This window comes from Columba livia, chromosome 18, assembly GCF_036013475.1.
Source record: "Columba livia isolate bColLiv1 breed racing homer chromosome 18, bColLiv1.pat.W.v2, whole genome shotgun sequence".
Taxonomy (NCBI): Eukaryota; Metazoa; Chordata; class Aves; order Columbiformes; family Columbidae; genus Columba; species Columba livia.
The window spans coordinates 13351690-13373639 of NC_088619.1; the positions used below are offsets into that span (position 1 = coordinate 13351690).

Consider the following 21950-nt stretch of genomic DNA (forward strand, 5'->3'; position numbering starts at 1 on the left):
TTAAAATGGGCTCTGAGGTGCGGTGGATGGGATATATTTCTGAATCTTCCCCAGAGGTGCAGATGGGGGGTGCCCGCAGTGCCAAGGGCACCCTGTCTTCTGCTGCCGCCCAGGTGGGCAGCGAGGCCATAGGAGCCGGCGGTTCGGTGTTTCCCTGCAGTGCCGGGCAGGGCTGAGGGCTGGGGTTCTCCAAAGCAGACGGGCTGCGCAGAGCCGGGTGCTGCTGGAGCGAGGGCAGACATGAGCCTGCGGACATCCCTGAACTAGATTAATAATTGCTGGAGGCCATTGAATGTGCAGCAGGGGGCTCATTCTTTACAGACAGCTCACGCGAAGGTGGCAACCCTGGCTCAGCTGCGGCGCTCGGGCCCCAGCATTCCCCGTGGTGTTCCCTGGCAGAGCCGAGTTCTTGGACAGTAACTGCCCTCTGGACCCTGGGCTTGCCAAACGGCCCCAGTTGCCGGCCTTGCTCGTCTTGGGCTTTTGCTTGAAGTTGATTTCTCTTTCAGAGCTGTTAGTTGAAATACTGTCATTGGTGGCACATTAAGTGTGTGGACAAGAGCTCAAGCTTGTGAGAAGCAGAATTAATAGGTTTGGTTAAGGTGGGCCCTGCAGTTGTGACACTAGAGCCACCCGAAGCCGTGGGTGAGGTGCCCGGGCTCTGGATCCTGCTGCGGTGTGGCAGCTGTCTGTCCGGGCAGTGCTGCTCCCAAAGGCAAAATAACCCACCCCACCTCATGCCACTCACTTTTGGGCAATCTAGTCTTCCAAGGCTTCATTTTATTTAAATATATACAAAAATCATCTTGGCAAATGTTCCTTAGTAAATCCTGGGGATTATGTGGCAGAAAGGTGGGGCAGCATCCAGCCAGGTGTCATCTGCCAGGGCTTGTTTGCAGCAGGAGCCGCTGCGTGAGCTGTGTCAGCCCGAGTCTTGTCTACAGATGTTCTTGTGCCAGAGCCAGAGCGCTTTTCCGAGGCAGCCTGGGAGGAAACGCAGCCACTGTGCGTGTGGAGGCCGTTTGCTCAGCTGGAGGCTTGTGCCCAAGTGGAACAACCTTGACTGTGGATACTTGTCACAGATGTTGGCTTTGTTCTGGTGTAGCTCAGGTCTGCCACTCCGCATGCTCATGCAATGCTGGGAACAGCTTCTGGGAGCTCGCACCAGGAAGCTGGCTCCATCCCAGCTATTTGGTTAAACTCGGTGTGGACAAGGTTAGTACTGTCAGCTCGGTTCACCTCTGGTTTCAGTTGATGCTCCAAAGTCAATGGAAACTTGTGCAATACGGTTAGTGCTTGTGATTTCTCACCTGCCTGCATGGGGACCCCAAAAACCTGATGGTGTGTGCACAGGGAGTAAGGGGAAATATGTGAACCATGATTAAAATCAACATTTTGCCTGTTAGCTGTGCTGAATCTTGAGAGGGTTTTAATCAGCTCCGCACATCGGCGGGGCTGTGCGAGGGGCAGCTGAGGTGCTGGAGAGCAGGTGCTGGGGCAGGTGAACCCCGCTCTGTGCAGGGGATGCCCTGGGATGGGTTGTGTTTTGGGAAGCGTTTGGGGCTGTCCCAGCCTTAGCTGGCAGAGCAGACAATCAGAAATGATGCATTTCCCTTGATTAATTAGGCTAATGGTTATCTGAAAACAAAAATGGCATGGAAGAGGAGACGCATGCTCAGAATGCGAAATGTGATTTATGAAAGGGGAAGTGTGGCTCGACAGACAGCGGCGGGAGCCAGTGCGGGAGCGGGGCCGGGCCCGCGTCGGCAAGAGGAGAACGGGGCTTTACCCGCGAAGGCAGGTGGAACCCGCAGGGTTTCTCACAAACGGTGGGATTTGCCTTTCGACCGTGGGTTTACAGGCTCCTGGCCAGAGCCTGAGCATCGCCGCTGCTGTCGTGAGCGGGTCAGCAGCTTCCTCCTCCGGTCTGTAGGTGTGTGAGACGCTTGGTAATTAATAACTGTTTGCAGGTTTACAGTTTAGCTCATTAACGTTTTAGAAAGTGGATTGTATTGTGTTGCCCATTTTTAAGGAAACAGTGTTCCTCTGCGTGTGCTTTTTGCGCTTCCTCCCCCGCGCCCGCCGCCGCTCCGTGAGCTGCAGAAGCACCTACAACGTCGTCTCTGCCGGCAGCAGCTGTGGTTGGCTTGAGGCGCCATTTCCCGGAAACCACACAGCCAGATATTTGTTAGTTTAATAGTTTGATCATGTTTATCACAACTCCAGCAGCTTCCTGTGCAGTGAAAGGTGTGATAAGTAGTTACTGGTTTGAAAGATACACCCTCCCCTTGCTCTGTGCCAATTGGCTGGGAAGGATGAAGTGTTTAGGATATGAATTACTTATTCATACGGCTCTCTTTCCGTATTAAGTGCATCAAAGCTAAATGCCTGTTACTGAGCAAATTACTCTGAAGTCCACTATGACTTCCAATGGTTATCAGAGAGATCCAGGATGAGATGGAGCATCACCACGCTCCATTAGGAAGACCGGTGTGTGCTACATTTAATGTATTTCCCGGGAATGTGTTAACCTCTGCTTGGTTTGGATTTATTCCAGACAAACATATGTTGATTTAAAAGGAGAATGTGTATTCATGGTTTAGCTCTTCTGAAGGGTCTGATGGATCCATCTATACGTGTTGAGAGGAGGGACTGCAGATTTGTGCTGTAAAGCTGCTCTCAGGTTCTCCTCCCCAGCGTGGCGGTGCCAGTGTTGCACCAGTGCTGGGCTGGGGTCCTCGCTGGGCGCCAGGAGGGGACGGAAACCCCGTCCCCAGGCAACAGCCGCAGGGCAGCTGGCAGGGAGGGCCCTGGGGAAGAGGTGACATCTCTGGGGCGAGGATGCTGTTAAGGAGAAGGATGTTAAATGAGCAGATGACGTGGAGCTGATGTCTTTTAATGGCGATGAGGAAGAGACTTGTGGGGACCGGAGGACTTTCAGATGCAGACTGGGGATGCGAGAGGAGCTCTGCGGAGGGTTTCCCCGGCAGTCGGGGCACTCTGTGCTTTTGCTGGTGTGTGGGTGGGGGCTTCTGCTCCAGGCCGTCATTGCAGAGATCTGCCACCCAGGGGTTTTGCTGGATTTTCGGCGGGGCTGGTGTCCCTGTGTCTGGGAGAGCAGCTGCGGGAGGGTGAGACCTGGGGCTGGTGGGTGAGAGCGATGTGAGGGGCCTCCCCATTCAGCCCCAGCCCTCTCGCCTCTCCTGTTCCGCTGGGCTGCCTCCACTTTTCCAGTCACAAATGGCTGGCGGTAGGAAATCCTCAGTCTCCTCCACAGATAACATCATTTGGATTCAGCCCAGATTCATGCAAGATCTGTGTTGGGAGGAGATGGCTGCAAGGACACTGCTCTGTTTACGCTTTCACCAGAAGAGGAAAAAGGCTCCGCAGAACTGGGCACAGCCCAGATCACCTCCAGGTGCTCCCAGAGCCTCAGTGAGCAGCTCCCGAGAGGCCCCTGGGTGCGGGGAAGCTCCCGCTTGCCCCCTGAGCTGTGGACAGTCCCGTTAAAGACAAAATGAAGCAAGTCAGGTGGTCACAAGGCGGCTGCCACCAGCGCTGTCTGACCCAAATGCAGCTGCCGTGGGCAGCGTCGGTGTGCTGAGGAAGAATGGTCGTGTGAGCAAAAAGCTGGATGGAGGAGATGAGGGCTCAGTTTCTGGGACCCCGTGGTTGCCGTGGGCAGTGTCAGGGGAGTGGGACAGGGTTGGGTGACGTGGGAGAGGGACCGTAGTGGCTGCAGCAGGCACTGTGCCATCCGCTGGAAGGGAACAAGGGTCCTGGTTGTGGAGCTGCCAGTAGGAACCGTCCGTGGGTCTGTGCCAGCGCTTGAAATCCTGTGGACACTGAAGGGCTGTTACTGCGTGACGGACCTTTGGGTGGAAGTGGGAGCGAAACAAGGGTCTCTGTAATGATGAAACTCAGGGCAGGCACTGGCGGGGCTGGGGGTGGCCGGGGTCCCCGCCTCGGGCTGGGCCCTGGCAGCATCTCCCATCACAGGGCAAGATCCCAGGCTCACCCGGGAGCAATTTGCCGGCACCTACTGCAGTCATTTCTCAGAGGGAGCTGTCAGTTCAGCTGACACCTTGATGTAGTTTAAAGCAAACTGCAAACGTGAAGATTTATTTTTGTCGAACGAGCAGGCATATAAAACACGCTGTACAATGCAGCACAGCCTGGCGAGAAGCACCCGAGTCCCAGGAGTCGTGGCTTTGGCACGCCGGGCCGCCTGCCGTCCCTGGCCGACCCTGCTGATAGCAGGTCCACGGGGTTTAAGGGTGGGGAGAGATGGAAACTTAATCACCAACTGCCAAACTCTCAGGATGTCCATCAAACACCAGGACCCTTTTGCAAGGGATGGCGCTGGCACCTGTTGGGACGACAGATCCTGACCCAGCCAAGTCACTGAGGTAAAGTCGCTGGGGTTACTGGCTCTCTGTCCCTGGGAGGTTCTGGGAAAGGGGGTTGCAGGTACAAGGCAGGGATTTTCCAGGGGCTTTATACATTGCCATGGTGCAAGTGTGGACACAGGTTCTGTGGTGTAAGCATTTTTTAGTTAGAAGTGCTTAGGTCAAGGTAAGGAAGGGAATAGCCTAAACCTTCAGGAGGTATTGTTGTTGTGCTGTAGCAGCCAGGGCAGAAAAGTCCTACAGGTACAGAAAATAAATGTAAAAGACTTCTCTATTATTATAGAATGCATTACCAGGTAGTCTGAATGGAGGGTCTGAGCTGATGAAGTTTTAACAAACATGTTTTTCATGTTGGCTGTAAAGGCTGCCCTGAGAATAAATTCTCGTTGTGCCAATGTAGAGCAACATTTGGTCTTGTGGGAAGCCACTGGAAGCTCCATCTTCATCTGCAGCGGGGACGAGCCTGGGATTTGCAACATGAGGAACGGCAGTGGTTGGTAACAGCCGGGAATGAGCTACAGCCCGGATCTCCCAGAGCGAGCAGCCGGCCCCAGCACAGGGGTTGCCCGGAGCAGGGCCCTGGGCCACTCGGGTTTGCTGCACTCCCCTCCCGGGGCTGCCCGGCACAGGGACTGGGTTGCTTTCCCTTGTGAAGCACGAGAATGGGAAAACCGGGATGACCCGAACTTCAAGAGTTCCCTCTCGGATATAGCTAAAGATGGAAAATTGCAGACCCCGTGCTGCTCTGAGCGCTGTGAGCAGCCGAGGCTGGGGATGAAACTGGGACTCGACCTTTCCCTCCTGCCCGGTGCGGGGATGGCCGGGGGGCCGGGCTGGTCCAGCCCTGACCGGGCTGATGCTCCGCGATCCGTGTCACACGGCGTGGGCACCGCCGCGCCAGCCGCGGGGCGGGATCTGTGCCCGGCTCCTTTAGAGAGCCAGACCCGGGGCCGGGGGGGGCCGGCGAGCGGTGGGCTAAAATGGCCACGCTCGGCTGCAGGCGTGGGCTGTGCCATGCGGCAAGGGTTAACCCCCCCAAACGGCATGCTGGGAAAGGGGGAGGCGATCGGCACCGGGCGCGGGGGGCGGGCAGCGGCGGGCAGCGCTCCCCGGCAGCCAGCGAAGCTGCAAAATGCCCTTTGTGTGAGCCTGGGCACCGGCAGTTCGGAAAATGGAGCTTGGCGGGGAGGGGTTCCCCTTCTCTGGGCACTGAATTTCTGGGTCTCTGCACTGGTATTTCTCCATCTCCTGCTTCCCGAGGGAGGACGCCCTCCCTGCCGCGGGTGCCACCGAGGGGAACGCGCACCCTAGGTCCTTGTTCGTGGGGCTTTTCGGAGCTCACATCCCAGGGATTTGAGAAAAGAAATAATGTAGATTTTGGTTTAGAAAATATGGAGGTTCAGGTTCTTTTAAATATCAAATATAAGCTTTGAACAGAGAGGGTTTGTGCAGTATCAGGGAGCCACTGAAGCATCTCAAAGCACAAAATAAATGGTAATTTTCACATATGCTAGTAAACGTTAATTTTCGCATATGTTAGTATTTGCACATGCCTTGAAAAACGTTGTCCCTCCATGTACCCATCCATTTGCAGTGCGGTGGGAGCCAGACCGTCATTTTATCATCAGGAATGTATTTTACAGCCGCTGCCCTCTGCGTGCGTGGGGTCCAGCCGTGACACTCTCCTTCCTCCGCCTGAGTCCTCTGCCACATGAAGTCGCCAGCAACAGATGAAGCAGGGAGATGCACGGGGGGCTGTGCAGAGCAGGCGGTGTGGTGCTCAGACACCCGGGGTGCCGCGACTCCCCGGCTGGCTGGCGGAATGGTGTCTTATCTGGAGTTTAAGGGCTCAACCTGACCCTGAGCCATTTTTAACCCGGGGTGGGAAGAGCCCTCCCTGGGTGTCCCTCTCTGCTTTGAAAAATTCTTCACTCGTTCCACGGTATCTGCTTTCCTGGTGTTTTTCATTTTTCTCCTTCTGCAACCTGAAGCAGACCCACTTTTCCAGTGTTTGGTGCTCCGCTTCTTGAAGATGCTTTAACTCTCAGGACTCAGAAATAACTCCTAGCAAACGCAGTGCAGAGACCCAACAAGAAGACATCTAATCTAATGTATCACATTTCCATAGTTTGTGCTGCAAGCAGCAATTTGTGGTTCAGCAGCAACGGCTGAGCAGAGACGAGCATTATCACAGGAATTCCTTCCTTCTCCCGCCTGAGTGTGTGACAGATAAGTCCTGGACGTGGCATTGTCTTTTCTGGTGTCGGACTAACAGGCTTAACTCTTTTTTTGTTTCCCTGGAAAAGCAATTTTACCTTTGTCTTGCGCACCTCTGTTCCCCGTAACTGAGGATTTGCTGCATGGTGCAACATCCCGTGTGCTCGGGGAGCAAAACGCCGAGAAGGGAGAAGGCACAGAGAGGCCGTAAATACCCGCACCCTCGAGGGTGTGGGCTGGGGAGAGTGGGCAGGCGGGGTGCTGAGCACGGCTCGGTGCGAGCCGCTTTTCCAAGGCACGGGGAATCCGCACGGAAGGGTCTGGGACTGTGCCCTGGGAGATGCTGTATCACAAAACGATGCGGTAACCGGAGGGGCAGCCTCATCGTGGTGCCGTTTGGTGCGGGGTCGTAGGGCTGAAGCATCCCTCGGGGGCCACGGGACGTCCCCCCCCGCGGTGAGAGGTGGGCTGGCAAGTGGAGAGGGAGCACGGGCAGGAGGAGGCCAAGGGCTGAACCTGCTCGGAGGAGCGGGGATTCCGCCCGGGAGCCGCTCTCCCGGTGCGGGGCTTGCGGTCAAGGAGGGCTCTGTCCCCTTCCCCGTCCCTCTTCGGGGAGCAGCCTGCCCGGAGGAGCTCGAACACAGACCTCCGGGGCAAGGGCCACCGCCTCCCGCCGCTCTCTCGGCCCCGCCGGGCACCGGGTCCAGCCGTGCCCTCCGCGGAGCGCTGTCACACGGGGCCGGGGGCAGGGCAGGGGACAGGGACAGGGACAGCACCGCCAGCGGGGAGGATTCTTCGTGTTTGCAGGGGAAATGGAAGGCAGAGCAGGCTGGCGGTACTGCCTCGGTGTGTGGCACTGGTGAGCCCGCTCTCGCGTGTAGCACAGTCTCCGGTAGCTCAAAAGAGATATTGAAATATCGGAGAGGAGTTGGAAAAGAGACAGAGGGATGGCGTGAGGGCGTGGAGAGCCCGCGGAGCCGGGGGCACTGGGGCGGCTTGACGTCTCCAAGGGAAGGTTAAGGACATTTTGATCAGCTCGTAAACCTCTACACAGGGAAGAAATTCAGGAACTCAGCTGAGCTTTCATCTAGTAAATGAAGACACACTAGGATCCAGCGGCTGAAGTCCGCACCAGCAGTAGCTGGAGCTGGAATGCGGTGCCATTTTCACCGCGTCAGAAAAAAATCCAGGTGGGAGGGCAAAAATCGAGGCTGCTTGGCATCGCTCTGACAGATTCGCTGCCATTCAGCCTCAGGCTGCTACAGCAGGATTCAGAAATGCAAGGCATAGAATCCACAGCCTGTGGGACAGGGACGGGCAGTGGGTGATTATAATGGTCCCCCAGTCTCAAAACGCCCCCCGTCCCGCACCCCGATATTTTATGCACCCCTGACATCGGTCTTGCCCTACCTGGTTTGTATCTTTATTATCTGTGATTTTTATGAGATTAAGTCCTTCTCTGGAGGTCACTCGAGTGTCTCACTGGCAGCCGTGCCCGCACAAACCACGCACCGACCCCTCGGGCTCCCCCCTTCCAGGCGCTGCGTGTCCCAGGGCCAGATGCCTACCACGGGGAAGCGGAGCAGAGGTGGAACGCCCCGCCCGGTGTCCCGCGTGGGACTTGCAACCCTGTTTGCAGCGGCACCGCGGGAGGGGGGAGCGGGAACGGGGCGAAGAACCAATTCATAGGATGGAGAGGGTGGGGGTCCCCGGAGACGGCCCGGAGGTAACGTAGGGAAGGGGGAATTTCCCCCAGGAGAATCTGGAGCGGATCAGCGCTCCGCAGCGATCCCGGCGTCGGGGGGAGCCGCAGCGGGAAGCCGAGGATTTGGGAGGGACCGTGTGACCTGCTGGGGTGGCCCGCGGGCGTCCAGCGCCGGGGGCAGGATGAGCCCCCCACCTCGGCAAACACAGGGCGAACGGGAGGACCCGAGGCTGCGTGCAGCCGCGGGAGGAAACGTCCTGTGGTGCCGGCAGGAGCGGGAGGAAAACGAAACGGGGGCGAGAAAGCGGGGGAGAGCCAAAACCCGGCGCAACTGGGACGGGGGGCGGCCCGGCGGGGAACGGGATGCCCGGCCCGGCCCGATCCGGTTCGGCCCGGCCCGCGCTGCGCGGTGCCCACACCCGCATTGCAGCAGTGGTGGGGCGGCGAGCGCTGCCGGGCCGGCGGGCTCGGCTCTCGGCGCGGCGCTGCATTGCAGCACTGCAGGAGCCCGCTCCTTCCCCGCTCCCTTCTCCTCCCTCTGCCGCCGCTCGGCTCCAGAGGCCCAGCACGGGACAGGGACCGACCCCATCGTGCTCCACTGCCGATTGCACGGGGCATCTTCCGCCGCCGCCGCTCTCGAGTCTTCCACGTCGTGCCCCCCCCCGCCCCGGAATGCAGCCGTGAGGGGGGGGACACGCACCCACCACACTGCGTCCCCTAGTCGGGGTTTGTCGTCGACGTTCATCAACCCCACGCGGATGGAGGGACCGGCCCACGCCGTCGGGGCAGCCGCCGTCCTGCCCAGCCGGACCCTCACCCCCGGCACAGCCCCGCGGTGCGTCCCGGCTGCCTCTCTCCCCCGCGCCGACCTCCCCGCCTGGCTGGCCATGCTGTCCGTCCCGCCGAGTCGCCCGGACTCGCGTGGACCACACGCTAACCGGAGTCGCGCCCACGGGCTTCCCGCGAGGGCGTTTGGGTTGGTCCTGCGGGGAGTCGATGCCGCCACCTGGACCGGGCAGGGCTGAACGGAGCTGCACCGGACGGTCCGGCCCCGAGAGGGAGCCTCCCCGACAGTACGGTCCCCACGGTCGTCGAGGCACTTGCGCTGCCCGTGGGGAGGGCGGAGGGAGGCGAGCAGCCCCGGGACTCCGGCCCATCAGGAAGGGAGGCTGGTGATTGCACTACGGACTCCCTCGCCTGGGGACAGAGACCCAGAGACATGTGCTAGCCCCGCGTGACCGCGTCCTGCGTGGACCCAGACAGCCACGACTCGCGGGTCGCAAAGGGGAGCGGGGCGATCCCGGTGCAAAGGAGCCGCCGGCGGCCGGGCGTCCCGGGACCTGCCCCGCTGCCAGGTGCGGCGCCGCGCGGGCGGAGGGGACCGGGGTCCCGGGCCGGAGGGGCCACCCGCCCCGGCACAACGGGGGCCCGTTCCCAAGGCTCCCGCTCTGTCTCTGCTTTGGGAAAACGCCAGCACGGTAACAAAATGGCGGGGAACCGGTGGGATTGTCACGGCGAGCCCTGCAGCGCAGCCCCGCCGACCCCCGGCACCGCCTGGCCGGGCTCGGGACGTCCGTGCTGGCGGCAGACAGCGGGGCAGGGGCCCCCCCCGGGCTGTGCCGCCGCCTGGCCCCACCGCCCGGCAGAGCTCCGGTGGAGAAGCAGCTGCAGAAAATGGCTGCTCGGCGGAGCCCGCTGAATCCTGCCATGGTGGGGGGGAGACACGGCAAGGAAGCGTCGCAGCCCTCCCCGCCGGCCGCACTTCCCCCGGGGAGCGCCGGGCAGGAGGCGCGGGGGGCGGCCGGAGCGAAGCCCGCGGCGGGGCCCGGTGACAGGCGCGGAGCGTCCCCGGCGAGGCCTCACCTGCGGCGCGGCGGGGGGCGCGGGTCAGCCCGCCCGATCGCGCCCGGCCCGCCCCGGCACCGGGACAGCACGTGCCGGCAGCCCCCGCCCGGTGCCCGCCGAGGCAGAGGGCAGAGCGGCTCCGAGCCCGGGAACAGCGCGGCGGAGGGGCTGGCCCCGTCCCTCCCTGACCCGCCTCGCCGGAGGTGCCCCCCTCCGCACAGCCGTTCCCGCAATGCCCGGTTTTGTGGTCGGTGTAAAATAAAACATAAATAAATAGAATAAAACCGAGGCGGGACCGTGGGCGGGGGGACGCGGCTCGGGCACAGCAGCGGCTCCGCTGCGAGACCGCAACGAAAACTCGACTCCTCTGCCCTGCGCCGTGTCGCAGCCTCCGGCTCGCTACGGCGGCCGCCCCCCGGCGCCTGTCCGTGGGGCTGGAGCGGGCGCGCGTGGGTGCGCGGCTGGCGGCTGCGATGCCTCTTTCTCGCGTACCCAGCGGTTCGCTCCCCGCCGGTGGTTTTCGCGGTTGAGAGGGCGTCCCAAAAACGCGAGAGCGAGAGCGGGGCTGGGGTGATCCTCCCCTCACGGGAGAGCGCCCCGGGGGTTGGGACGGGCTGTCGCTGCCGGTCCGCACCGTGGCGGATGGACATGGGAAGGCGTTTTGCCGCGCCGGGTGCTCCACCGCGGGTGGAACGGACCGGATCTGCTGCCTGACCCTCGTTGCAGCCACCGAGACAGGGCAGGGACCGGTGGTCCCGCCGCATTTCGGGAGCGCCCTGAGCTTCTGCGTGCCGTCGGTACCCACGGAAGACGGCTCTGCGCCCCCTCCTCCCGCAGCGTGCGGCGGGGCGGCCCGGCCGGGACCCCCGAGCGGGAACGGACAGCGAGGTGGCGCCGGGGCTCGGGGGAGACGGAGGGGTCTCGGCAAGGGGGCACACGGAGGGAGGTCCCGTCAGGGGTCACCCGTGCGAGCGGAGGTGTCAGCTCCGTCCCCGGGGGGCGCGGGACCGTTCCACTCGCGAGAGCCGGTTGCTGCGATACCGCCGGGCCAATGAGCGCTCACCAGCTCACCCCGGGCTCTGGTACCGCTTCCTTATATGGTGCGCGCCGTCCGCGGGGCGCCGCGCTCATCGCCATATAAGGGCATGAACCTAAATAGAGCATCTACCTTGTGCGGAGTGGGCGGGGCCAGGGCGGTGGGAGGGGCGGGACGGGGCGGGGAGGGGAGGGAAGAGGGACCGGGCTGGGCCCGCCGCAGATGCCGCCCCCGCCCGGGGGAAGCCGCCGCCGGTCATTAGACGGAATGCAAATGGACCGCGTTTCATCTCTAATTGCTTTTGTTAAAAGCGGAGTGGCGGGGCCGCGCGCGGGCGGGGCAGCGGCGAGGACGGGGCAATGGCCAGGCCAGGCCGTTCCCGTCGCACACCTTGTCATGTCATTTGCCACATATATCCCCGCTGAGATCTTCCCCGGCGCGGACCGCCGCCACCGGCGCCGCGGGGGCCGGCAGGGCGGTCCGTTCTGCCCCGGTGGGGCCGTCGGGTGGTCCCCACCCACTCGTGGCGCTTCCGTGGCCTCTGCAGACGGAGCCGCCAGGGAGCAGGTTCATCCTTCTGCCGTCCTTGCGGGCCAAGCAGCGCGACACCGACGCGGGCAGCAGCGTGGCCGGGACGGACCCGCATTGATTAGACAGGGGGGTTCTTCCAAAAACATTTGGGTTTACCCGCCCGACGCAGTTCTTGTGTCGGTTCCTCCTTCTCCCCGCTCTGCAAACATCTCGTGTTTATGTTCCTACAGATAATCAGCAAATTCAGAAACCCCGGAAACAAAAGGTCTTTTGTGCAGAGTGCTTGCAGCCTGGAGCGGGGCGATAAAGCGGCGACCCCCCCGCCTCGTCCCCGGGAGCAGCCTTTTTCTCGCGCCGGGATTTCGGTGCAACCCGCAGAGCTGCGGACGGGCGGCCCCGGGGCCGAAGGCGGCGAGCGACTCTCGCTGAGTGTCGGCACGCCTGGAAAAACGGGGAGTGGGAGCTTTGGCGTGGGAGCTCAGGGCTCCCCGCGGGCGCTCTCGGCAGTGGGACGCGGGAGAGGACTCTGCCGCTCAACCTTGCAGGAGCAAGGTGTGTGCTCGGAGCTTGCCCTCCGCCCCGTGCGCTGCTGGAGGGGCTGTAACAGTGGCTGTGGGGATACGCGTGGGGCCGCTCCCATTCATAGTGTCGACGCTGGACACCCTCGGACAGTTCGCGGGCGTGTGGTCCGGGGCAGGACGGCGTCTGCTCGCCTCCGAGGGGACCGTGGAGTGGATATCCCCCGCACCGCCCCGATACCTCCTGCGGGCGCTTCGCCCTCCTGAACCCGCGGTGCGTGGAGGCTTCCCGGGGCGGAGAGGGCGGCAGTGTCCCACGGGGGCGGCGGGAGCACCGCAGGCTGCGCGGCGGACGCAGCTGCCATTTCCAGTAGGACGGTGCCACCTATGGAAAGCACCTGGAATTAATCGGGCCGGCGGGGCCGCGCCGGGAAGCGTAGCGCTGCCGTACGGCACCCTGGGGACGAGCCTGGGCCGCGTCCGCCGTTCCCCGCATTCGCCCCCGGTAGCCGGGCCGGGCCGGAGGGTGGCAGACGGGGTTCAGTCCCCTGTCCTTCAGCACCGCCGGCCCGGGCCCGGCTGCACCAAGGAGGATGCTCGGCTCGATCCTGCAGCGATGGTGGGTCCGGCCCCGGACCGGCCGCGGCGGTGGCTGCACCCCCGCAGAGCGGTGTTCTCGCTGGCTGCCCATAACCTGGCAACAGGGAGATAACGAAACATCGGGGCAGGGGGAAGCGGCCCTGCCCAGGACCCCAATGCCCCGGCCCGAGCCAGGGTTTTCGGTGTGGTCTGGCCAGCGCAGCCCAGGAGTGATCCCCAGACACGGAGGCTCCGCGGAGCGTGTCCCGCAGGGGACCGAGCGCTGTCGTGGCTGCTCCATCCCGAGCCCCGGGAGAACGACAGCAACACCGGGCAACGGGACGGGGAGGGCTTTGGCCGGAGCTCGAGGAAGACGGGGAGGAAGGCTTCGATGTCAAGCACGTCGACATCAAAACTTTATCGCACGAGAATTCTTGGGCTGGTGGGAGTGCGAAGGAGCAGCCCCGCGGGGGCACCGCAGTCAGGACACCCCTTGAGATCCCCCTTCCGGACCGGAATGTCCCCACGCTCCGGGCAGCAACCTCGGCGGCACCGGGGGATGCCGAGGGCCAGGGCGCACGGCAGAGCCGTGCCCCAGGGGAAAGAGGTGGGAAACGCGGACCAGGCGGTCCCGCGTGCAGCGAGCCCACGTGTGACCGCAACTCCATTTATGGCCTCGTCTCTGGCCACGCCCCCGGTCCCGGGTGGGGCGGTCCTGCCTGGGCTGCCCATTTCCGAGTGGGGTGCAGGTGCCGCAGCTCGGGGCCAGTCGTTGGCTCCCGGCTTCGCCCCGAGCTGCTCGGAAACGAAAAGAAAGCGTGCCGGCGGCCGCGCTGCCCCCAGCCCGGGGCAGAACCGGGGGCTGGCGGGGGCCGTCAGTGCCGTGGGGTCCCTGGATCCGCGCCTGTCCCGCCTGGACAGCCCGACACCGGTCCGGGGGATGAGGATTTATCCCGAGGCTCATCCCGGCTACGTTCAGCTGCGATGGAGGGAATTGTTTTCCCGCCCGGCTCGGGAACGGGACCGAGCCGGGAGAAACCCGAAGCAGAACCGGGCGGCGAGGGCGGGAAACCCGGACTGGTCGCCTGGGGGGTGCGGGGTGTACATGCACGTGAGGGAGCTCGCGTGGAAGTGAGCTCCGGGGCGCGCTCTGCCGTGCCCGCCGATACTCACAGCCCGGCCGGGCTGAAGGACAACGCTCCCGGGACACCAATTCCGTCCCGGCCGCAGAGTCCGCTCGGGGATTCACAAACGCTGGGACTCTGCCGAGGGGCCGGCTTGGTCTGTCCCCGTTGTCCCCCAATGATCGCAGCACTGGGGCTGTGCTCGGGTCGCCCAGGAGAAGGGGACATGGGGGAAAGCGACCATGGCGTAGACTTGTCTCCGACCGGCACCGACATCTTCGGCCGCTCGGGGAAACGAGCAGGACCGGGCGCTCAGCTGGATTCTAGCCGTCTCGGGCGCGTGTATCCGTGGGGTGTAGCAGAACCGTCACCGGAGCGCACGGGAAGCCGCGGGGAAGAGCCCGGCTGCGGCGCGGAGACCCGCCGTACCGGTGGCTGGGTTGGAGCCAGCTGCCCCGCGCCCCGCAGCCGCCCCCGGCGCAGCCGCGCTCGGATACGCGCGGTCGCCCCGCCGCTCCCACGCGCGGCCCCAGGAAGGGCAGTAGCTCCCCGGTTTCGTTGCAAAGCTCACAGCCGTGGAAGCCCCCGCACAGTGAGAAACGAGGGGGGAGCCGGACACTCTGCTCCGCGGCGGCCGGCTGAGCCCGGAGGAGCTCATCGCACGAGTCCGGGCTGGGGAAGCGCAGATCCCGCGACCGAGAGGCGGATTTGGGGTCAAATGGGCTGAAACGGTATTTGCAGCGGCGGCACACGCCTGCGCCGGGCCGGACCGTCCCCGAGTCAGGGCTGAGCCCCGGGACCCCGGGGTAGAGCCGGGGCCGGACGGGGCCGGCGGGGGCGGAGGGTACACAGGGGCGAGCGGCTCCCTCCGGCCGAGAGCCCGTGGGGCGGCCAGGCACCTTCTGCCGTTGACCTGGTGAGCGTGGGGGGTGGCGCGTGTTCGGGCTCCGCTCCTGTTGCCGATGGCTCGGCCGGGCGGAAGGGGCTCCCGCAGCGCCGCCGGCCCCGGGCGAGGGGGTCTCGGGGCCCCTCCAGCAGCGGGAAGAATTGCCTAGGAGAGTCGGGAACGGACCCGCCCGCCGCTGTCTCGTTCCGCGGCGCCGGGGCGGCTCCGTCCCGCTTCTCCTTCCGGGCCAAGACCCCCACGACCCGCCACAGTCCTGGCCCTGGCTCGCCCACGGCCAGGGGGCTCCAGCTGGACCTCCACGCAGCGGTGGTTACTCTTCGCTGCTTTCCCCCGCGCCGTTCTCGTTTGCGTCTCTCCTTCTCCCTGCCCCCCCGCACTGCAACGGGGAACCAAGCCCCACGCGGGTCCCTCGTGGGTCACGGCGGAGGATGGACCGATTCCCTGCTCTGACGGCCGCTCGGGAGGCAGCTACAGCTGCCGCCTCTCCCCTCTCCCCCCACGCGTGGCCATGGGGCTCCGCGGAGACATGTAGCTCAGCGCAGGCGACGGGGCAGAAGCGGCTGCTCAGCCGGGAGCTCCACAGCCCTTCGGGGCTTCCGTGCAGCATCGGTGCGGGGGGTTCGGCCGCGAGCCCGTGCTTTCCACCTGCACCAGCGACACCGGCAGCGAAGGTGCGGGGCAAACACCCCGTTCCCCGGACTGTAGCACCCCTGTGGCCACGGGGATGGGCCCCGCTCGGCCCCCCCTGCGCCTCTGCGGACGCTACCCCGGAATCCCGAGCAGCAGAGCGAGGCTGGGGCGGCGGCATCGCCGGCCAGGGAGGACGATCCGCCACCCCCCGGTCTCTCGGCTCCCCGGCCGGGCGTTGCGCACCATCCGCTCGGGTCTCTTTGCTGCGCGACACCTTTCCTGGAGCGGGATCCGGGCGACCACGTCCACGCCAATTCAGCAGCCGCCCCGCGACCTGCCTTAATTAACAACGATTAATTCGACATTAACGAAAATCTCCCTGGGACTCCGCTCTCCGGAGACCCAGAGAGCGTGGGGGGTGCGCTCCCCCCATCCGGCCCCTCCGCACCCGCGCCGCTCTCCACGCCGAGCAAAACACGCGGGGCTGGAGGCGTGGGGCAAGGAGCCCACGAAAGTCGCGGGGTGGAAATCTTCCGCCTCCTCCCGTGAGTGCGGTTTCACCTCGGCCAGCGGTCGAGGGAGGGAGGGAGGGCTCTGCCGGCGAAGGCCAGGCCCACTCACCCCGCGAGTCGTCCGTGGGGTCTCACGCGTGAGCGCGGAGGCCGCCGAGGGCAGCTCCCCCTCGGCTTCGAACTCCTTCGCAGACGAAAGTGGGAGGCGGGGGGGGGGGGGGAGCTCCACGAGAGGCCTCGCCTGGCCTTGTCCCGCGTGGACGAGGCCTCAGACGCCCACTCAGCACCGGGCCGTGGTGCTGCGGGTCCCACTCGCGGGGCAGCCCCGGGCGGTTCTGCTGCCCCCGGGCTCGGGAACGGCCTCAGTCCGCGGGACGTGCTGAAGTGCTTCTAGGCCCCCTCGGAGCCTCCCACGAAGCGGGGGGGGGGCGGTTTGGGACCTCGTTCGTCTGCGGGCGGGGGACCCGTCCCTTGGGATCTCTGGGCCCCCGGGGCTGGACCTGTCGACACGACGCGCGTGTCTCGGTCTCCTGTGGCCGCCTTGGGGAAGGAGTCGCTGCAGGAGAAGGCGACGGCTCCCGGGCGAGACGCCGTGCGACGGGGGGAGCGGCAGAAGCAGGCCGGGGGGTCCCGGTACCGGCTGGCAGCCCCTCAGTGCCACCCGCGCTATCCCGCCGCTTTGCTGACACGTAACACGAGGAGGGAACACATCCCGCGTGGGGCCACCCCTCCGCCCCCCGGCGAGCAGAGCCGGAGGCTGCCGGCGCGATGAAACCGGAGGCGCTGAGCTCCGGCGTGCGGTACTGTCCGCGCCGCCGGGAAGGATTCGCAGTCCCGCAGGAGCAGCGGCGCCGAGCGGCTCGCGGGACCGCGTCCCTCCGTTGACGGTCGTCACAGCCGGCGGGGGTGACCCACGGTGGTCGGGCCGGTTTGTGCGTGAGCGCTCCCGCCTCTGACAGCGGTCCCTTTGTCCGAGCACCCGCAACCGGGCCGGGCCACCAGGTGCTGGCGGAGGCCCGGCCCGCCCCGTCCACGGGGCCGCGGGAGCTGGCGGCGGCGGCAGCGCCTCCCCGCGCTCCCGGGGCGCCTTTGTGCTCCGGTCCCCTCTGTAGCCTCCGCCGCCCCCCCCGCTTCGCCGGGGCCGCCCCCCCCACCTCCGGAGCGGGGCGTGGCCTGGAGGGCGTGGCTGGGCGTGGCATCCCGCCCCCTCCGCCCCCCCGCGCGGCCCCGCCCCCGCTCATCGGGACGCTGCGCACGTCGCGGGGCGGGGCGGCGGCGCGAGCCAATGCGGCGCGGGCGGAATATTCCACCCGCTCCGCCAGCAACAAGTGCGGGGGGGCGGCGGGGGGGGGGGGCCGCGGCGCTGACGTCAGCGGGCGGAGTATTATGGTCTGGGCTGCGCTGGCGGCTGCCTGTGTGCTGCGAGCGGCCCCGTAAACATGGAGCTCTCGGCCGTCGGGGAGCGCGTCTTCGCGGCCGAGGCCCTGCTCAAGCGCCGCATCCGCAAAGTAGGTGTCCCCCCCGGCCGGCCCCGCGCCCCCCTCCCCGGCCCCGCGCCCTCTCCCCGCTTCCCGGCCCCGCCGCCGCTGCGGCGGCCCCGCCGGCCCCGGCCCGGTTGCGGCTGGGCGCCCGCTGGGGGCGGCTCTTTCTCCCCGCCGCATGCCCGGGCGCTCCCCGCCGGCGGGGCGGGTGTCTGCGCTCTGCCTGCCCGCCCGCCGGGCTGCGCACCCCCTGCGGGTTTCTAAAAAATCATTATGATTTTTTTTTTTTGTTGCTTCCCCCCGCCCCCTCCCGCGCTCCCTTTCCCCCTCCCTTGCGTGTTTTGCGTGGTTTTGATACACGCCGCGGGCGCGTGTCTGTTGCACGCGTGGAATTGCCGGCGTATCTTTGTTGCGGGCGCTTATCGCGGCTTCCCTCCATGCATATTTATTTTTCTCTTTGCATCTGCAGGGGCGCATGGAATATCTCGTAAAATGGAAGGGCTGGTCTCAGAAGTAAGTCGGCCGTTTGTCCGTAGGGTTCTGCAGCCGGGAGCTGGGAGGAGGTTGCTCGCTGCAGCCCAGTGCTCCATTGTAGTGGAAGGGAAACTTGAGTCCTTTCCTTTATGCCCCGTATTCTTAATTTGATTTATTTTTTGTGTTTCTGGGTCCTCATGCCATTCCCTCTCTCTGTGCCCCCCCCCCAGGTACAGCACTTGGGAACCCGAGGAAAACATCCTGGATGCCCGGCTGCTCGCAGCCTTTGAGGAAAGGTACAAGGCCTTTGCTAGCAGTAGCTGTTGTGCTTGTAAATATGTTGCTGTCTCGTAGCTATGCTGAATTGAAGCTTTGGTTTTTTTAACACCTCTAGGGAGCGAGAAATGGAGCTTTACGGGCCCAAAAAGCGAGGCCCCAAGCCCAAAACCTTCCTGCTGAAGGTAAGGAGGCTGGTGCCCTGTGCCGGCCAGGGCTGCGAGCCGCGGGGAGCGGGTCCCTCTCGGTGCCTGCGGAGGATGCTCCTCGCGAAGGCGGCCTCTTGTCTTGTAAGTTGTAATTATGCAGCTGGATGGCTGGATAATAAAGTCACTGGTTGATTTATCTTCCTTGCAGGCCCAGGCAAAAGCAAAAGCCAAAACCTACGAATTCCGCAGTGACTCTTCCAGGGGGATCCGGGTGCCGTATCCCGGCAGGTCCCCCCAGGAGCTGGGCTCCACGTCCCGGGCAAGGGAAGGACTGAGAAACATAGCCCTGGCTCCCCAGAGCAGCTCCAGCACCAGCACCCCCAAGGCAGACAGCATCCGCGACCGGGTGATCCGCGTGGAGGAGAAACCCGGCGAGACCCCGAAAAAGAGAGGCCCGAAGCCCAGGAAGGAGCTTTACAAGGACCTGTCGGAGACTCTGGATGCCTCCAAGAGGAAACTGGGGGACCCGGGGGACAAGGTGGGGGACTACCTGAAGGCCAGGAAGATGGAGGAGGCGGCAGCGGGGGTGGCCAAGTTTGGCTCGGGACACAGCGTCATCCAGCTGGCCAGGCGGCAGGACCCCGACCTCCCCAGCGCGCTGCCCGGCCCCAACCGGGCCGAGGTGGGTGCCAAGCTGGGAGCCGCCGAGACGTACCCGCCCCGGCTGGCCAAGCACCGGGCGGACTTTCTGGACCCCAAGGGCCAGGGGGGGCTGGACCCCGGTGGGCCCAAGCTCCTGCATGGCGCGGTGAGCCCGGGCGCCGTGGGCAGCCTGTACCGCGATGGCGTGGGGGGCCAGGCGGGGCGGCCGTCCCTCATCGCCAGGATCCCCGTGTCCAGGATCCTGGGGGACCCCGAGGAGGAGTCCTGGAGCCCCTCCCTCAACAACCTGGAGAAGGTGGTGGTAACTGACGTGACCTCTAACTTTTTGACCGTCACCATCAAGGAGAGCAGCACGGACCAAGGATTCTTTAAAGAGAAGCGATGAGTTTGGCCGAGGTGGTGCTGGATTTTCCTCGCTCGCCTCCAGCCAGCAGCTTGGGTAGAGCTCGGGGGCCCCCGCTTTGCTTTTTTTTTTCTTTTTTTTTCTTTTTTTTTCCTGGAAAGGATTTAGAAACTGTCACAAATCCATTAACTCATTCTTTTTGGTTTTGTTTTTTTTTTTTGTTTTCCATGTCTTACATTTCGTTGGAAAGATTATCTCTAGAGTTATATTTTCTATTAGATGTAAATATGTTATTTAAGAAAAAATGCTTATATATATATCTATATATATTTCAACTCTGAGTTGTTTTATTTAAATGGAGACAACAGTGACTGCTCAGTTGCTCTTGGAAAGGACAATAAAACTGAGAACTAACAGAGTTCACGCATCTGTTGCAGGAGCCGGTGTGCATAACGAACGATGTTCACAGCTCATTATGGTCTGGGTTTTTTTAAGGTGTTATTTTTCCTATGATGCTATGGATGGTGGAGGGGGACGGGCTGCTCCCTCGGAGGGCAGTGTGCCCTGATTTCTTGATTGTGATATAAGGTGTTGCTTGTACAATCAAGTGTGCTGTATCCAGAACTGTTGCCCTTGACAGTTAAAGTGAGCACTTGAATTTGCAGTATTGTTGGGGATGGGGTGTTTCCAGTCTAACGAAAAGATATGATGTTGTTACAGAGTCGGAGTGGGGAAAAGCAGAAATCCATAAAAAGGCTAAAACTGTTCTAGTGGAGTATTAACTTGAATTACCTTTTCTTGTGGAGGAAGAGGAGGTTTGTGTGTGTAAGATTCCGAGAGGGGTGATACTGAAATGCACTTTAATAGAGTTGTCGTAGCCGTTGTGGGAGATGGGACTGAGCTGAGAATCCGTTTTCATTTTGTCTGGTCGCTTGATTCTGTTCCCCCACCCACTTAAAACAGAAGAATCATACCCGCCCTGCTTACAGTCCTGCAGTGGCGGCAGGTTGGAGGGCAGCGTGTCGCTGCCCCTGGTTAGATGCTTTAGAGCACTAGAGAAAGTGAATTATTAATATTTTTGTCCCCGAACACAGTTCCCTTCAGACTGCTGGAAGACTCCAGAGAAAGTATTTTGTCATATCCACATCTCTGACAAATCCCAGAGCCACCTTTATGCATTCAAAGACAATAAATATTTCCGTTTTCTTCTGCCAGTTAAACAATAGCCAAAAGGCAAAGGAGTCCCGTGTGCGAGCAGCCCCGCTGACTCGGGTGCCGTTTTGTGGGTTATTTGCCCGTGATGTTTCTCCTGGGGTGGAGGACCCTGCCGCCACTCCCCTGGCCGGGCATGGCCATGGGCTCCATGGCTCCGAACAACGTGCAGGGGTTCCCTGGCTGGGTTGAGCAGCCGCCCTGGGGCTGCGGCCCCCCCACCCTGCTCAGCCTGGATGTGCAGCGGGACCTTCCCCAGGGCTGATGTTCGGTTGGGCTGGAGCAGGTGTCTTGGTCCTGACACGTTGCTCTGAGCATCACTGTGGGTTGGAAAGCACAAATCTGTCCGGCAGTGTCCCCGGGCTGGGCCAGGTCCCCTTTGTCCCTCCTCCCCGGCCGAGCTCCTGGGGGTGAAAGCACACGGGGCCCTTGCTCAGTCCATTCTCCATCCTACTCTTGGGACCTTTGTCAGCCGGCCCAGCAGGAGGATGCTCTGGGGGCTGTACAGAGGGAGCCATGGCTGTGAGTTCTGGATTTTTGTTTGGTTTGTTTTTATTTTTTTTTTCTGTGTTTATTTGGTTTTGCCTTTTTTAATTTTTTTTCAGCATATTTTGTAAAACTGAGATTTTTTTAACTTGGTTTGTATGAAGTTCCAATGTGCTGGTTTTGGTGCTGGTGCCCAGGGGCAGCTGCCATGGGCCATGTGCTGTCAGAGGGCCCGTCCTCCCGCTGCCGCTGTGCCAAGGCTGGAAGATGCTCCGCTGTGGAAAGCTCGGAGCCGCGCTCTGTCCTGCCAGACACGGTTGGGATCGCGTGTGCTTTACTCCAGCCCTGTGTGTACGTGTGCGTCCCGACACGCGTGTATATGGAGCAAAACATACATGTGGGTTTATATGTGTGTATGTACATAGCGACGTATATACTGAGTGTGTGTGTGTGGGTCTGTGTGCGTGAATTATTTAAATCTAAGACTTGTACAAAAACGATTTGGCTAAATCTCAGTCTCAGAAGTGAAGCTTATCTACGTGTCTTCTGCCAGCCGTGAATGTCCATATGAGACCTGCTTTTTATGTGAGTTTAAATATATACTTTGTAAATAGAATCGTGTCTGTCTTCCCTTGTGGCCCTGGGATGAGGGGGGCGTGAGGCCAGGGGGTGCCCGGGAGCATCGCGGTGTGGGAGACGGGATCCCGACGGGGCGGGTGGACTCTCCCCTAGCGTGGGCAGGCGGGCTGGAGCCAGCACCCGACGGGGCGGGGGGAGTCCGGGCCGTCCCCCGGGGGTCCCGCGGTGCCCGGACAGGGTGGCAGCGGGCACGGCGTGCGGCTCCGCTCCGAGG

General features: G+C 62.9%; 1 protein-coding gene across 2 annotated transcripts; it reads left to right on the forward strand.

Moving 5' to 3' along the window:
- The first annotated feature begins 17362 nt into the window (after nucleotides 1-17362).
- CBX8 (chromobox 8) lies at nucleotides 17363-21713 on the forward strand. 2 transcript variants are annotated; one of them, XM_065035161.1, is made up of 5 exons: nucleotides 17363-17521; nucleotides 17964-18007; nucleotides 18199-18264; nucleotides 18339-18429; nucleotides 18602-21713. In XM_065035161.1, the coding sequence occupies exons 1-5, from the start codon at nucleotides 17453-17455 to the stop codon at nucleotides 19439-19441; spliced, it is 1110 nt and encodes a 369-aa protein (XP_064891233.1). In that variant the 5' UTR covers nucleotides 17363-17452; the 3' UTR covers nucleotides 19442-21713. The 2 variants fall into 2 exon arrangements, with proteins under 2 accessions (XP_064891233.1, XP_064891234.1); XM_065035162.1 differs by having other exon boundaries at nucleotides 17364-17521; nucleotides 18363-18429.
- Nucleotides 21714-21950: the final 237 nt, after the last annotated feature.